This window comes from Bos mutus, chromosome 4 (assembly GCF_027580195.1).
Source record: "Bos mutus isolate GX-2022 chromosome 4, NWIPB_WYAK_1.1, whole genome shotgun sequence".
Taxonomy (NCBI): Eukaryota; Metazoa; Chordata; class Mammalia; order Artiodactyla; family Bovidae; genus Bos; species Bos mutus.
In genome coordinates this window covers 45696387-45712656 of record NC_091620.1, presented here as the reverse complement: position 1 = coordinate 45712656, position 16270 = coordinate 45696387, and the positions used below count along the sequence as shown (strand labels likewise).

Sequence of the window (16270 nt, the reverse complement as noted above, 5' to 3'; positions counted from 1 at the left end):
TTAATATACTTTTCTGCCAATTCTAGCATCTGTGTTGGTTCTGTATTGGTTTTGATTGGTTGACTTCCTCATTTTTTGATGTGTTTTCTCACTTCTTTGCATGCCTAAAAATCTTTGATTAGATGTCATTTAGTTTTCCTTGTTTGTGAAAGTTTATATTTTTATTAATATTCTTGAGATTGGTTCTGAAATGCAGTTTAGTTGCTTGGAATCAGATTTATACTTTTAGCTTTGATAAAATGATAAAAATCATTTCTTAGGCAAATGTAATGTAGTGCTCAATATGTGGCTAATTATCCTCTGCTGAAGCAAGACTCCCTGAATTCTCTACTCATTGTCCCAAGAGCTTTTCCAATTTTGTTGGCAACAACAGGCACTATTTCTGGTTCTATATGAATGCTAGGCATTGTTTCCTTTAGTTATTTCAGTTGGTTATTTTCTTGACCTGGAATAGTTTTCTCATACACATGTAGTGCTAATGAGTGCTGAACTTTGAAGGGCCCCCTCTGCAGATCTCCGAAGGGATTTACTTGTATAGTCTTGAGCACTCTGCTTTGGCCAAGACAAGACTGTGCCTTCAGGTCATTTTCTAGTTTTCTGTGTTCCTTAAAAATATTTTAGCTTTGCTGATTTCCTCAACACAGCAGTTCTCCATCCCCACCTCCCAGTCTATCTTAACTTTTCCTGTATACTTCTAAAGCAACTTGTCCACTCTTAAGAAACTCAATACCATATTATAAAAATATCTGTTCACTTGTTTGTCTCCCTTGAGGGAAAGATAGTTGATTTGTGCATTTCTATATCTGCAGTACATAGTAGAAATTAACAGTATTTGTTGTAGGATGAATGAGACAAAATTCTCAATCATCTCTGTAACTCGGAAATAGGAGTACAATATTGGAATCTGAAAGGCTATTGAAAGAACCAGGTATACCTGGAAATTTCAAACAAGATTTGAATAATGAGATTCATCAGATATTGTGAGTAAATGAGAACAGGTTTCCTCTTGTAGGCTATTCAGGTTTTATATCCTAGTAATATGACCAACCTAGACAGTATATTGAAAAGCAGAGACATTACTTTGCCAACAAAGGTCCATCTAGTCAAGGCTATGGTTTTCCAGTGATCATGTATGGATGTGAGATTTGGATTTTGAAGAAAGCCGAGCACCGAAGAACTTTTGAACTGTGGTGTTGAAGACGACTCTTGAGAGTCCCTTGGACTGCAAGGAGATCCAACCAGTCCATTCTAAAGGAGATCAGCCCTGGGTGTTCCTTGGAAGGAATGATGCTAAAGCTGAAACTCCAGTACTTTGGCCACCTCAGGCAAGGAGTTGACTCATTGGAAAAGACTCTGAAGCTGGGAGGGATTGGAGGCAGGAGGAAAAGGGGACAACAGAGGATGATATGGCTGGATGGCATCACCGACTCAATGGACATGAGTTTGAACTCCAGGAGATGGTGATGGACAGGGAGGCCTGGCATGCTGCGATTCATGGGGTTGAAAGAGTCGGACACAACTGAGTGACTGAACTGAACTGAACTGAACTGAATCTCAAATATTAAATAAATATATCATAGAGTATTTTATGTTCAGTAGTAATTAAGAGTAAAAAATAAAATAAATCCCTCTCCTCTTTATCAAAGTAGCCATGGTCTGTCTTTCACTCAGTTGAACTGCATTCTCTGTGGTCTCTTATATTGGACAATTTCCAAAATGTCTTTGCTCATAAGATAATTTAACCCAGTAACTAGATAATTATGAATATGGGGGCTGAGGAGGTGAAAGTAGGAGGGTAAGTAGAAATGGGTTTTTTTATAAGCCTCTCAGTCTTCTGACAGAGAAGGCAATGGCACCCCACTCTAGTACTCTTGCCTGGAAAATCCCATGGATGGAGGAGCCTGGTGGGCTACAGTCCATGGGGTCGCACAGAGTTGGACACTGCTGAGTGACTTCACTTTCACTTTTCACGTTCATGCACTGGAGAAGGAAATGGCAACCCACTCCAGTGTTCTTGCCTGGAGAATCCCAGGGACAGGGGAGCCTGGTGGGCTGCTGTCTATGGGGTCGCACAGAGTCGGACACGACTGAAGCGACTTAGCAGCAGTCTTCTGACCAAGGCTAGCCTTTAAGGTTTAGGTCGTGCAGCTCTAGAGAGTTATCAGCTCTAGAGAATTGTTGATCCTTTTCCTTTTTTTTTTTTTTTTTTCCTGATAATACATGGGCCATACTTTTATTTTTTGAAGTCTCTTGCTTTTTAAAAGGCCTTGAAGCATTTGTCAAAAACCAAATTTAGGTTAACTCTACTTTTCTCTCTGTGGTTGTTTCTAGTTTTGTGAAACTCTTGCTCTTTCTGCTCAGAATATTTTCTTTGGAAGAGTATTCTGTTTCCCTCCTTAAATACTTAGCCTGGGAACAGTGATTTGACTACAATCTCCTCTGAGCATGTTCCCTTTCAAAAAGGAAACTAATGATCATTAAAGGTCTTGGCCCTTATTCTATAGGTGAGAAATAGTCTACCACAATGTAATTGCCTATTTTGCCTTTCCTGGAAAATGTCTTCTTATACTTGATTTGGCAAATAAAAGCAGATTAAATGACACAGATTTCAGGTGGTTTAAAATCATTTTATATGGGTTAAGAGGACTACTCTTCAAATATACTCTTAAATCAGGATTAAGCCCCAAACTTCAAGATGCTCATTTGATTGTGTCTGTATCTCAATTTGTTCATTATCATTAGGCTTTCCTGGTGGCTCATGTGGTAAAAGAATCTGCCTGCAGTGTGGGAGATCTGGGTTCAATCCCTGGGTTGGGAAGATCCCCTGGAGGAGGGCATGTCAACCCACTGCAGTATTCTTGCCTGGAGAATCCCCATGGACAGAGGAGCCTAGCAGGATATAGTCCATGGGGTTGCAAAGAGTTGGACACAACTGAGCGGCTAAGCACAATGGCATATTCTGAAGTAGTGATCCAAACAGGTAATGAGTAGCATCCAGTCTTCACATAAGCCAATTGTTTTAGAGACAAGATTAATTAAAAGAAGTTGTAGGCCAAACCTCTATCCTGAATTTACATCCCTGACCTATTCTTGTCCTCCTGGTTACAATACAGAAATGTAAATCAAAACCACAATGAGGTACCATTTCATGCCAGTCAGAATGGCTGCTATCCAAAAGTCTACAAGCAATAAATACTGAGAGCGTGTGGAGAAAACGGAACCCTCTTACACTGTTGGTGGGAATGCAAACTAGCACAGCCACTATGGAGAACAGTGTGGAGATTCCTTAAAAAACTGGACATAGAACTGCCTTATGACCCAGCAGTCCCACTGCTGGGCATACACACCGAGGAAACCAGAATTGAAAGAGACACGTGTACCCCAATGTTTGTCGCAGTGCTGTTTGTAATAGCCAGGACATGGAAGCAACTTAGATGTCCATCAGCAGATGAATGGATAAGAAAGCTGTGGTACATATACACAATGGAGTATTACTCAGCCATTAAAAAGAATACATTTGAATCAGTTCTAATGAGGTGGATGAAACTGGAGCCTATTATACAGAGTGAAGTAAGCCAGAAAGAAAAACACCAGTACAGTACACTAACGCATATATATGGAATTTAGTAAAACGGTAACGATAACCCTGTATGCGATATAGCATAAGAGACACAGATGTATAGAACAGTCTTTTGGACTCTGTGGGAGAGGGAGAGGGTGGGATGATTTGGGAGAATGGCATTGAAACATGTATAATATCATATAAGAAATGAATCGCCAGTCCAGGTTCTATGCAGGATGCAGGATACAGGATGCTCAGGGCTGGTGCACTGGGATGACCCAGAGGGATGGTACAGGGAGGGAGATGGGAGGGGTGTTCAGGATGGGGAACACGTGTACACCCATGGTGGATTCATGTTGATGTATGGCAAAACCAATACAATATTGTAAAGTAATTATCCTCCAATTAAAATAAATAAATTTAAATTTAAAAAAAAGAACATAGTGAGAAATAAAATGATATATTTATGACAAAAAAAAAAAAAAGAAATCAGAGTTGGATAAATATCTCCATGAGAGAAAAAAATGAATTAAGAATTGCATTTAGAGCTTTGAACTAAATCTTACACAATAACATATTTCTTTACTGAAATAAACTCATTTTACCCAGTGTATTTCATTATGTCAATTTTCAGGAATAAGAGTATTTATGTTTTATAAGCCAGAGAGCTGGTGACATTGCATGGAGGAAAGTGCATTGCATAACTTTCTCTCCCTTTATACCCATTCATATACTGCACAGTATCCTCCATTTATGTTTTCACAGGCACAGAGATGATTGCAATTACATACCCAGGGTGGTCCTGGTAAAGACTGGGGTCCAGCTTTGCAGTACAATTCTGTAGTGATTGTGACAAGCTTTGATAAATATCCCAGTTGACAACTTAATTGATTTTGGAGCAGAGAAGAGAATTGATGGAAAAGGTGCTTCCCTATCCAGAAAGTCACCTCTGTATCCTGGACCGAGTTTAATAATGAAGCTTTTGGATGGAAAAAAGATATATTACTTATTCATAGCGTCCTTTCTGTTTTGCTTCTTTGTCCACAGAGACTGAAAGAATTAAAGCAACGTGAATTTGCTCGAAATGTAGCTTCCAAGTCATGGAAAGATGAAAAGAAACAAGAAAAAGCACTTAAGCGACTTCATCAGCTGGCTGAGTTAAGGCAACAGTCTGAATGGTAAGAATTCAAGGTGCCTCAGGTTGTTCTTGCCTGGAGAATCCCAGGGACGGAGGAGCCTGGTGGGCTGCCATCTATGGGGTTGCACAGAGTCGGACACGACTGAAGTGACTTAGCAGCAGCAGCAGGTTGTTCAAAACCCTCTTCAGCTTCTCAGAAAATTTCAATGATATATTTTTTTGGTTCTCTAAACATTGTAAACAAATATAATTAATCAAAGATACATCTGAAGGTACATATTCCTAATAGCTAAAGCGTTATAAATTAATGAGTTTGACATCTGAGTTTTTTCTTGTCTAATATTGTTAATGTGTTCTTTAACGAAACGACCCAAGAATGATTCTAATATACAGGCATTTATTGTATCCAGGTGATTTATATGTATCTTATGTATCTCTATGGTGCTTCACAGTTATTTTGTCTTATAATGTTAATTTTTAAAAAATCATAAGTAACAATGCATCTTCTGGGAGAGGAAATAAATCTGTACATTCCTCTGTACACACCTGAAACTAGAATAAATGGCACTATCCTCTGTATGACAAACAAGATGTAATTAATGCAGTTAAATTTACCACATGGTGCCATTTAAATTGATAATTGTAACAAGTATTACACTGATACATTCTTGTAGCTGAAAAATAGCAGTTTTACATGAGCTCGGAACTCCTGAATGTTTTGTAGTAAGGAGATTGTTACCTGGAGCTCAATTACATTTGCAGATTGTGATTTGTGTTCATATGAATCATAATGTAGAACACTAATGTAGCTAATTAATGTAGCTGACAGCAAGCTGGTGAATTGTGACATTTGTAGTTCTGTGCCAAAATTTAAACTCCTATTGTTTAAATGAGAAACAATATACAGTAAGCTTGGGAGTGAATGACTCAATTATAGTAGCATAAAATATTAGATTTCATATTTACTTTAAGAAAATATTTTTTAAGATCAACTTTGAATTGTTTCAGTTAGCATTCACCTTGCAAGTTCTCAAGTATTTTTGTCACTAGAATATTTTAATTTGCTTATAAAGATATAAAAAGGTAATATGAAAAAATAAGTGAGAAATTTAGTATAAAGAAAAAAAATAATAAAGGTTAGAAGACCATGTGTCTAGAGGTGAGGTTAATACAAAAATGCATGATTTTAGGGCACATGCGATCACAGAAACAGGACACATAACTGGTACTGAACTTATTACTTGTCAACACAATAGAGATCAAACACATTGCCAGTAAGATATCAGACAGTATATCTTGTCAAAGCAGGGCTTAGAAGGAAAGGTCTAATGGTCATTAGGATCGTATTCAGGAGATAATTGAGGGAATGTGTTAATTCCTGAGTGATTAATTATGAAATACAAAAAGTCAAATTATAAAAGCAGGGCGAGTCTCACTGTAGACAGACCCTTTAGGTAGGTTCTTTAAAGTCACACAACAAAAAAGAAATCCTAGTAGTCTTAATATACAGAATTTTGATTCCTTTGTTATTATGAAAGTTGTCACATTTCTACATTTCTCCTCACTCATTCCTTATTTTCTTTTGGAAGAGGTAGACAAAGGATCAGAGGAGCCTTGATGGTGAGGACAATGATGGTGATGATGCTTTTATTTAAAAGTTCTAAGTATACAGAGTTATCTAGGAAGTGTCTTGAAAATTAAAATAAGTGATAAACTCTATTGGGGTTGATCTGCCTTTGGAAATCTTAATAACTAAATGAAAACAAAACTAGGCATTTTCTTCCATAGAGTAGTTAGGCTCTCTGGGTCCCAACCTGATCATATTGTTAGGAAATGATAGGTATTCAACTTCCCAGATACTTGTTCCTAATTTCCAGAACTTGGAACTAGGAAAATTACTTCTTTTTTTTTTTTCTATTACCCACCATCTGCCCTCCAGACAACTGTTCTCTCAGATTAGTAGCCGCTTGCTCTAAGGGAGGTCTGTTCATAGCATTATTAAATATTTTCATTTTGGCAACGGAATTGACAAGGGAAAAACGTCATCTGTGTTACTTCTCCTCGGATAACCCTTCTTTGTCCTTTGTTCTCATAATGAGGGCTTCTGAGTAAGATGACATAGATAATAGAATTCTTCCATGACCCTATGGAGATGAGAGGTGAATTTACAGGTAGTAAGAATATTTGAATAAGATTAATTAAAAGAAATGATGGCAGAAAATTGTTAATGAATCTTATAAAGGGCAGTCAACCTTAGCGACCTCTTCGGTAGATCAACACAACATGATTCTTCAGTAAAACTAATTCTCTTATTGGGAGAGGAAGGAGATTCACTCTGTTCATAAATTTCTACTATGTATAAGTCTAATGCATCTTGATATGGATTTTTTTTTTCAAGTTTTAAAAGTTGTGACCATGCTTCTGAGAGTATGACATTCTTTATATAAGAGCTGGATAATGTGGAACATTAGGAAATTACATCACTTAAAGAAATCATGTTATTTTGATATGCTTTGCTTCCTATTTGAAAAGTGTACTTTTTGCCCAGGAGAGAATTAAATTATGCATGTGTTGAGTTACCAAGTGAAATGGACAATCCATTAATAAGAACTAAAGGGTAACTAATGTCATTTCAAAGTTATAAATAAAAATAATTAGGTAAAAATACAGAAATAAACTAAAAATTATTCTAGAGGAGAGAGTGAAATTGTAAATGGGAGGATGACAGCAAAGATTAAGCTTTTAATTATGTCACAAGGCATAAACTTGAATTAAAATAATAAAGTTTAAAATATCACAGAGATAGAAAACTAGAGTCTTCAAAAATAATAAAAATAAATTAGATTTAAGGTATAGGAAATTAAATTTTATAAAACAATGAGATAAAAAGTTTAAAGCATAAATATAAGATATAGATATGAATAATAAGGATGACATGTTAACATTGTGAAAATATAATCATAAATGTATATTGAATTGTAAAGTGAGAACAGAATAAGGACAAGAAGAGCAGAATGTAACATATAAGAGCAAAGAAGTTTAAACATATTTGGAATACTACAAAAGGAAGAAGCTTTTACCCATATTAGAAAGATAAATGGTGAACTGAAACAGCAATATAGAAAAGAATATTTAGACTAACATAAAGTAAAGAAAGAAAATGCACAAAACAGTGCCAGAATAATAAGCAAAACCATTATTAAGGAAAAAGAGAATATAAAAAATAGTTCAGTATCTAGATCATAATGGAATAATTCAAGAAAGGAGATCAATGTGATGAATAAGAGAAAAGTTTTCGTTATGAAATAGTTACACTTTAAAGGAGTAAGGAGCAGACACTTTAAAATTTTTCCAAATTTAGTTTTCTACAATATTCAAGAATACAACTCTAAAGTTTCAGGCATTATTAATTCATGGAAAAAGAGCCATCTGAAATTATTAACTGGTGACTAAATTTATTGTTTGTAAAACAAAATCCATATGGATATAATAAACAACAGATTGGACATTGAAAAATATTGAATCCATAAAATAGAAATTAAAAACAAATTCTTTTTCTGAACAAGAGACTAAAACAACTAGAGTATTAATATAAGTAAAGAGACCCAAGCATATCATGAGAGCAAATAAATTTAATGTATAAATTCTAGAATAAGATACTAGGACAGGGAAGGGCAATAATCAGATAAATCAGAGAAGAAAATGTATCTAAGCTGAAGAAGTTGAATTGAAAGTTCCCAGAAATGCTGGCAAAAATTAACCAAAAGAAATCAGTTTGTAACTATAGCTTGGTAAAGTGAGATATACACATAATTATTTGTATGTATTAAGTATACCAAAATACATATACATAAAACAAAAGAATGGGAAAGAATAGAGATCTCTTCAGAAAAATTACAGATACCAAGGGAACATTTCATGCAAAGATGGACTCGATAAAGGACAGAAATGGTATAGATCTAACAGAAGCAGAAGATATTAAAAAGAGGTGGAAAGAATACACAGACGAACTGTACAAAAACCAGCTTCATGACCCAGATAATCACGATGGTGTGATCACTGACCTAGAGCCAGACATCCTGGAATGTGAAGTCAAGTTGGCCTTAGAATGCATCACTACAAACAAAGCTAGTGGAGGTGGGAATTCCAGTAGAGCTATTTCAAATCCTGAAAGATGATGCTGTGAAAGTGCTGCACTCAACATGCCAGCAAATTTGGAAAACTCAGCAGTGGCCACAGGACTGGAAAAGGTCAGTTTTCATTCCAATCCCAAAGAAAGGCAATGCCAAAGAATGCTCAAACTACCGAATAATTGCACTCATCTCACACTCTAGTAAAGTAATGCTCAAAATTCTCCAAGCCAGGCTTCAGCAATACATGAACCATGAACTTCCAGTGTTCAAGCTGGTTTTAGAAAAGGCAGAGGAACCAGAGATCAAATTGCCAACATCCGCTGGATCATGGAAAAAAGCAAGAGAGTTCCAGAAAAACATCTATTTCTGCTTTATTGACTATGCCAAAGCCTTTGACTGTGTGCATTACAATAAACTGCGGAAAATTCTATAAGAGATGGGAATACCAACCACCTGACCTTCCTCTTGAGAAATCTGTATGCAGGTCAGAAGCAACAGTTAGAACTGGACATGGAACAACAGACTGGTTTCAAATAGGAAAAGGTGTACATCAAGGCTGTATATTGTCACCCTGCTTATTTAACTTCTATGCAGAGTACATCATGAGAAACGCTGGGCTGGAAGAACACAAGCTGGAATCAAGATTGCCAGGATAAATATCAATAACCTCAGATATGCAGATGACACCACCCTTATGGCAGAAAATGAAGAGGAACTAAAGACCCTCTTGATGAAAGTGAAAGTGGAGAGTGAAAAAGTTGGCTTAAAGCTCAACATTCAGAAAACGAAGATCATGGCATCTGGTCCCATCACTTCATGGCAAATAGATGGGGAAACAGTGGAAACAGTGTCAGACTTTATTTTTCTGGGCTCCAAAATCACTGCAGATGGTGATTGCAGCCATGAAATTAAAAGACGCTTACTCCTTGGAAGGAAAGTTATGACCAACCTAGATAGCATATTCAAAAGCAGAGACATTACTTTGCCAACAAAGGTCCGTCTAGTCAAGACTATGGTTTTTCCAATGGTCATGTATGGATGTGAGAGTTGGACTGTGAAGAAATCTGAGTGCTGAAGAATTGATACTTTTGAAGTGTGGTGTTGCAAGGAGATCCAACCAGTCCATCCTAAAGGAGATCAGTCCTGGGTGTTCATTGGAAGGACTGATGCTAAAGCTGAAACTCCAGTACTTTGGCCACCTCATTCGAAGAATTGACTCATTGGAAAAGACTCGGATGCTGGGAGGGATTGGGGGCAGGAGGAGAAGGGGACGACGGAGGTTGAGATGGCTGGATGACATCACCAACTCGATGGACATGAGTTTGGGTGAACTCCAGGAGTTGGTGATGGACAGGGAGGCCTGGCGTGCTGGGATTCCTGGAGTCTCAAAGAGTCAGACACGACTGAGCGACTGAACTGAACTGATATGTATGTGTGAGTGTGAAAGTGAAAGTTGCTCAGTCGTGTCCAACTCTTTGTGACCCCATGGACTGTAGCCCATGGAATTCTCCAGACAGAATGCTGGAGTGGCTAACCTTTCCCTTCTCCAGGGGATCTTCCCAACCCAGGGATCAAACCCAAGTCTCCTGCATTGCAGGCAGATTCTTTACCAGCTGAGCCACCAGGGAAGCCCAAGAATACTGGAGTGGGTAGCCTAGCCCTTCTCCAGCGAATCTTCCCAACCTAGGAATCAAACTGGGGTATCCTGCATTGCAGGTGGATTCTTTACCAACTGAGCTATCAGGGAAGCCACATATATGTATATGTATGCTGCTGCTGCTAAGTCGCTTCAGTCGTGTCCGACTCTGTGTGACCCCAGAGATAGCAGCCCATCAGGCTCCCCCGTCCCTGGGATTCTCCAGGCAAGAACACTGGAGTGGGTTGCCATTTCCTTCTCCAATGTATGAAAGTGAAAAGTGAAAGTGAAGTCACTCAGTCGTGTCCGACTCCTAGCGGCCCCATGGACTGCAGCCTACCAGGCTCTTCCATCCATGGGATTTTCCAGGCAAGAGTACTGGAGTAGGGTGCCATTGCCTTCTCCGATGTATATATAATAAAATATATATATGTAAATTATGTATAATACATAGTTCATTGTTTGAAATCAGTATAAAAATATATTATGTATACAGAAAAAGGAAAGTTTATAAAATCATGCAAATACATAAGTGGATTTGTTTCAATATGAATAAAAGTAGGCTAATTAAATATGTTTCTGTAATATTAAACATATAAAGACAGTGAAGGAAAGCAATGAAATTTGGTGAACACAAAGAATATCAGGACACCAGAGTTCTATGGCAGTTGATCAAATAGTTAAGTAAAAACAAAAAGAAAGAATTTGTCAGAACAAAGGCTAGGAAAGGACTCCTCCCCATTAGAAGTTATGCTACATGTGAAAAAGATATCTGTTATTTTAGTACTATTTGTGCATGCAATAAATGACTGTATAAAAATGAAGTAAAAATCTAAAATAGGAAAAAGCCAACAAAGCATGTCCAAAAATGTGGAGGGAAATAAAAAAGGAAAAGAAAGCCAGCTCAAAACCAACAAGCAAAGCAGCTGAAAGCAAGTCAGCTCAAAGCAAGAAAAAGGAAAACAAAGCCAGCTCACAATTATGCAATTTGTATTGTTTCCCTTGCAATAAGATTTGTTTTGTAGTAGATGTTTCACAGAACAGAAATTTTTTTTTTTTTTAAATTTTTTAATCCTCCCTCCCAACCTCCCCATACCAGTTTCATCTAGTTTTTATTTTATGTATCACCCTTTCCAGTTTCTGACTGAATTGCTAGTCAAGCTCAAAAAAATAATCTTTAAAAATCTGTCAAAAGATAAAACATATATATGCAAAAAAGTTACAAGGAAAATATTATGATGAGTAAGAAGCTAAAAAAAGGGTTTTAGACTAATTGAAGACATTGAGGTGGCATGTAAAAATGTGTGTTACTTTCTTATAATTGATCAAATTAGTGACAAGTCATAAAGACAGAACTAATCACCCTGTTTTGTAAGAAAACAAACATGAAGGGATTTTAAGACTGAGGAAACAAAAATTATATAGTGCTTGAACTTGGCATCACCAACTCAATGAACATGAGTTTGAGAAGCTCTGGGAGTTGGTGATGAACAGGGAAGCCTGGCCTGTTGCAATCCATGGGGTCGCAGAGTCAAACATGACTGAGCAAATGAACTGAACTGAACTGAACTTTAAACTAAAAAAGTGAATAAAAGAGATATGTTTATGCTTTGTGAGTGACTTTCAGTTCCATTTTTTTTCCTGTTTAGGTGAAGGCACTGACTGGAAAACTCTTTGCAAAATAAGGTTAAATCTATATTCCAAAGAATTAGTAGTCTCTGGGGGACATATTGTGATGTAAATACAATGCTTTATTCTCTTTAGCAGCACTAGCATAAGATATTCACTTGCTATTGCTTTTTGCTAATTTCAAAAAAACTGACTTAAGCAAAGCATTTTAGAAATAGCTACTATAAGACATAGAGATACTAAGTTACATAAATGCAGTGAAATTGTTATACTGCAATAGATGTAGTTCAAAAATAGTATCAGAACCCATCATCATACACTATGAATGTTCATATATAGATAAGATTTCAAATCTGATGTCTTAATCATTTAAATATTTGTTTTATTTGCAGTGTTTCTGAAAATGGACCAGCATACAAAGCCTCCAAAGTACCTATAGAAAAACAACTTCAGCAAGGAATTTTCCCAGTTAAGAATGGCAGAAAGGTATCATGCATGAAGAATGCTCTTCTCCTTAAAGGAAAAAATCTCTCCAGAAGCGTTGCCGATAAGCAGCGGTCCACCACAGCAAATCGACACCAGTTGCAAACAGACCGACGTCGTTTGTTTGGAAATAGGGTACCACAAACATCCTCAGATCTCAGCAATGCAAATCAAAGGACGGGAGTGTCATTTTCTTTTTCCAAAAAAGTGCATCTAAAATTAGAATCTTCAGCATCAGTTTTCAGTGAGAACACAGAAGAAACCCACGATTGTAACAAGTCACCCATCTATAAGACAAAATCTGCAGAGAAATGCATGTGTTGCAGGTTTGCAAATGAAGATACACATCTCACTAAGGAAAAAGATATAAACATCTCATCAAACCATCTGGAAAGTATTTTACACAATACCCTCCCCATAAACTCTCAAATTTTGCAAGACAAGAATGACTTTGTTGATGAAATGCTGGAAAATTCGATTGGCATTCATGCTTCATTCAGTAAATCTAACATTCATCTTTCAGATGTGGATTTTACTCCTTCAAGCAGAGCAAAGGAAACCAGAAATACATTGAAGAACACTTCAGAAAACCACATTAGTCACTCATGCCAAGCCAATGTTTCCTCTAGCCCAACAAACATTTACAAGCATAGTGATGCCAGGGTGTTTGGATGTCTGGGTGAGATTTCATCAATAGAGCCAAGCGAACAAAACAGTTCAGTTCATCTGAATCCCAACTCCAGAAAACAGAAGAGAGAAAAATCATTAGATAAAACAGAAAGAGTTAGCAGAAATGCACAAAGTTTTATAAGAGAAGCATATCCCCATGATGTGAAGTCCAAAGCATTGCCTTTTCTCCACGTAAAAAGCAAGGATGGCCATACCACTCTCCAATGGCCAACAGAACTTCTTCTCTTTACAAAAACAGAGCCCTGTATCTCTTATGGCTGCAACCCATTATATTTTGATTTTAAGCTTTCTCGAAACACAAAGGATGGCCGTGATCCAGAGGATTTAAAAACAGAATTGCAGAAAGAGGCCTCAGAAATGAAGACTACAATGGAGAATCAAGTCTCAGGTTTAATTAAAGACCAACAAAAATTGATCCAAGAAGATAATCAGTCTCTGAAACCAAAGATGAAGATAGCTAATCCAGATTGGGAAAATTTCCAGAGGAAATATAATTTGGGCGGCAACAATTCTGAGTCCAGTATGAGTGAACGCAATTTTAGTGCAAGCGATTTGGAAATGAAAAATCCTGAAGTGCCTGCTTACCTTGATATCTCTCTAAAGAATTGTGTAGGAAACAATAAAAATGGTGGTAATGAACTTCAAGAACCTTCAAGGGCCCATTGGCAAAGCTGTCAAAGGGTAATTTTAAATGATGCAAATAAGGGCCTATCTTTTTCTCCTTGCACCTCTAGGACGAAAAAACATAAACTGATTTCTTGTGATCCTCATCTGGATGTTGAAGAAGTGAATCAGTTCACCTGGAAGTCTAGTCCTTACACAATAAGGGATCACAGTGACCATGGGAAGGATTTCAGTGTAATTTTGAATAGTAACTGCATCAGTACGACCAGCGGGGTTTCTGGATGTGGAAGAGCAAGTTACAAGATAAGTTCTCCGAAGGTGTCTCTGAATAGATGTTCTAGCCCTTCAGACACATCCCATGTCAGTACATCCAGCTTGAGAAGTTCTCATTCCAATTATGGGTCCAGTGGACATGATAGAGGTAATTTGCTCTACTTTTGCAAGCGAGAGCATAACTCAGTTGAAAGACACAAACGGAAACGCCGAAAGCACAGCTGTTTCTGCTTGTCTGAGGAGCTAGCAAAGAGTGACTGCCCACAGTCTGAAACCGAGAGAGGCAGGAGCTGCAAATTGTGGGAATCAATTAAAAACGAAAAGTATTCAAAACATGCTTATGGTTATTGCAGAGAAAAACATAAACTGGGCAAAAATCAACAATTTTCAGGGCAAAAATCCAAAAGAATCACCCAGTGTGATTTTAGCTCACAGGTTTTTTGTGCTGGAAACAGTGAAAATCCACCTAATTGCCAGGGACCTCAGCACAGCAGATTGGGCTCTCACTCAAGAGAGAAAATGTATTACTTAAATAAAAGTAAAATGAATCAACAGTCTTTGGACAGCCCTCATATTTGTGATCTGGGAAAAGTAAAACCCATGCAATGTAACTCCGGGAATATCAGCTACCTTCTAAGGAACTGTTCAAGAAGTCCTTCAGATACCACAGAGTTGAACCCTATAGAAGGAGAGAGGACCTCCCTGACAGCCAAAAGCCTTTTAGAAAGAGTACAAGCCAAGAAATGTCAGGAACAATCAATTCAGTTTGAGATCTCATCAAACAGCTGTAAAAATGAATCAGAGACTCTTTCACAAATCCAATGTGTAATTCCATTTACGCCACCAGGCTGTAACAGACCTTCATTGCCTTTGCCTGAAAAAACACCAAACAAAGGCAGAAGAAGAAAGGATAAAGGCAGTGCGATGCAAAGAACTATTGATAAAAACAAAGTCAAAAGTTCCCCAACAAATGATTTTACTGTTTTAGTGGGCACTGATTGTGATAATCATTTTTCTAAAGGTATAATTCATGTAGTAGCAGAATCTCACTCACCAAACATGAAAAAGAACCCAACAACAAAAGAACAACCAAAATCATTAATTAATGAAGTCCAACCTTCTATTCAAAGCTGTGACCCAGTACCAAATGGTTTCCCTGGTGCTTTTCCATCTAACAGATATAGTGGTATTACTGATTCAATGGAGACCAAAGAGAACGATATGAATCTAGACTTACAGGATGGAAGCATGCAAATGAATCAGATAGAGGGGAATATAAACTCTTACTATGACAGAACTATGCAGAAGCATGACAAAGTAGCAGATGACTTAGAAGTGTGTCATAAATCTCTCTCTCCTCCATTAATTCAACAGCCTATAACATATTCTCCTGATGAAATAGATAAATATAAGCTCCTACAGCTACAAGCCCAGCAGCATATGCAGAAACAGCTCCTATCAAAGCATCTTCGAGTTTTGCCTGCTGCAGGGCCCACCGCTTTTTCTTCGGCCTCCACTGTACAGACAGTTCCAGGTCACCAGCAGGCTTCTATAACCACCATCCACCACACATTCCTGCAGCATATTGTTTCTGCTTCCATAAATGCCCATAGCAGTCATCTTCCTATAGCTCATCTACATCCTCTTTCCCAGCCACGTTTTAATCCATTCACATTTTCACCTTTGACCCCAACCATCATCCCTGCACACCCCACTTTCTTAGCAGGTCATCCCCTGCATTTAGTCACCACTGCTCCCTTCCACCCATCTCACATAACATTTCAGCCCTTGCCCCCTGCAGCATTTATCCCCACCTTGTTTGGCCCTCACTTCAACCCAGCTACAACTTCTATCATCCACTTGAATCCTCTAATTCAACCAGTGTTTCAAGGTCAAGATCTTTGCCATCATTCTTGCTCCAGTCAGATGCAACCATTAAATGGAGTGAAAGAGGCCTTAAATGTGTCAGCTCGCTTGAACTAAAAGCCCTTCTTCTGGATAAATAAAACAAATTGTCAGTACCTACAAAGTGATGTATTTAAAGTGGTCTGATTATTATTATATTTAAAAGAGTGGTACCCCAATGCAAAATGTGACCAATA

The 16270-nt window shown here is 37.5% G+C and overlaps 1 protein-coding gene across 1 annotated transcript in view; it reads left to right on the top strand.

Moving 5' to 3' along the window:
- Window positions 1-16151, top strand: part of ZNF804B (zinc finger protein 804B) — a 563350-nt gene extending 547199 nt beyond the window's left edge. Inside the window, exons 3-4 of the mRNA XM_070368787.1 lie at window positions 4610-4740; window positions 12491-16151. Coding sequence (XP_070224888.1) covers window positions 4610-4740; window positions 12491-16151 — 3792 coding nt within the window. The remainder of the gene's footprint in view (window positions 1-4609; window positions 4741-12490) is intronic.
- The last annotated feature ends 119 nt before the right edge of the window (window positions 16152-16270 follow it).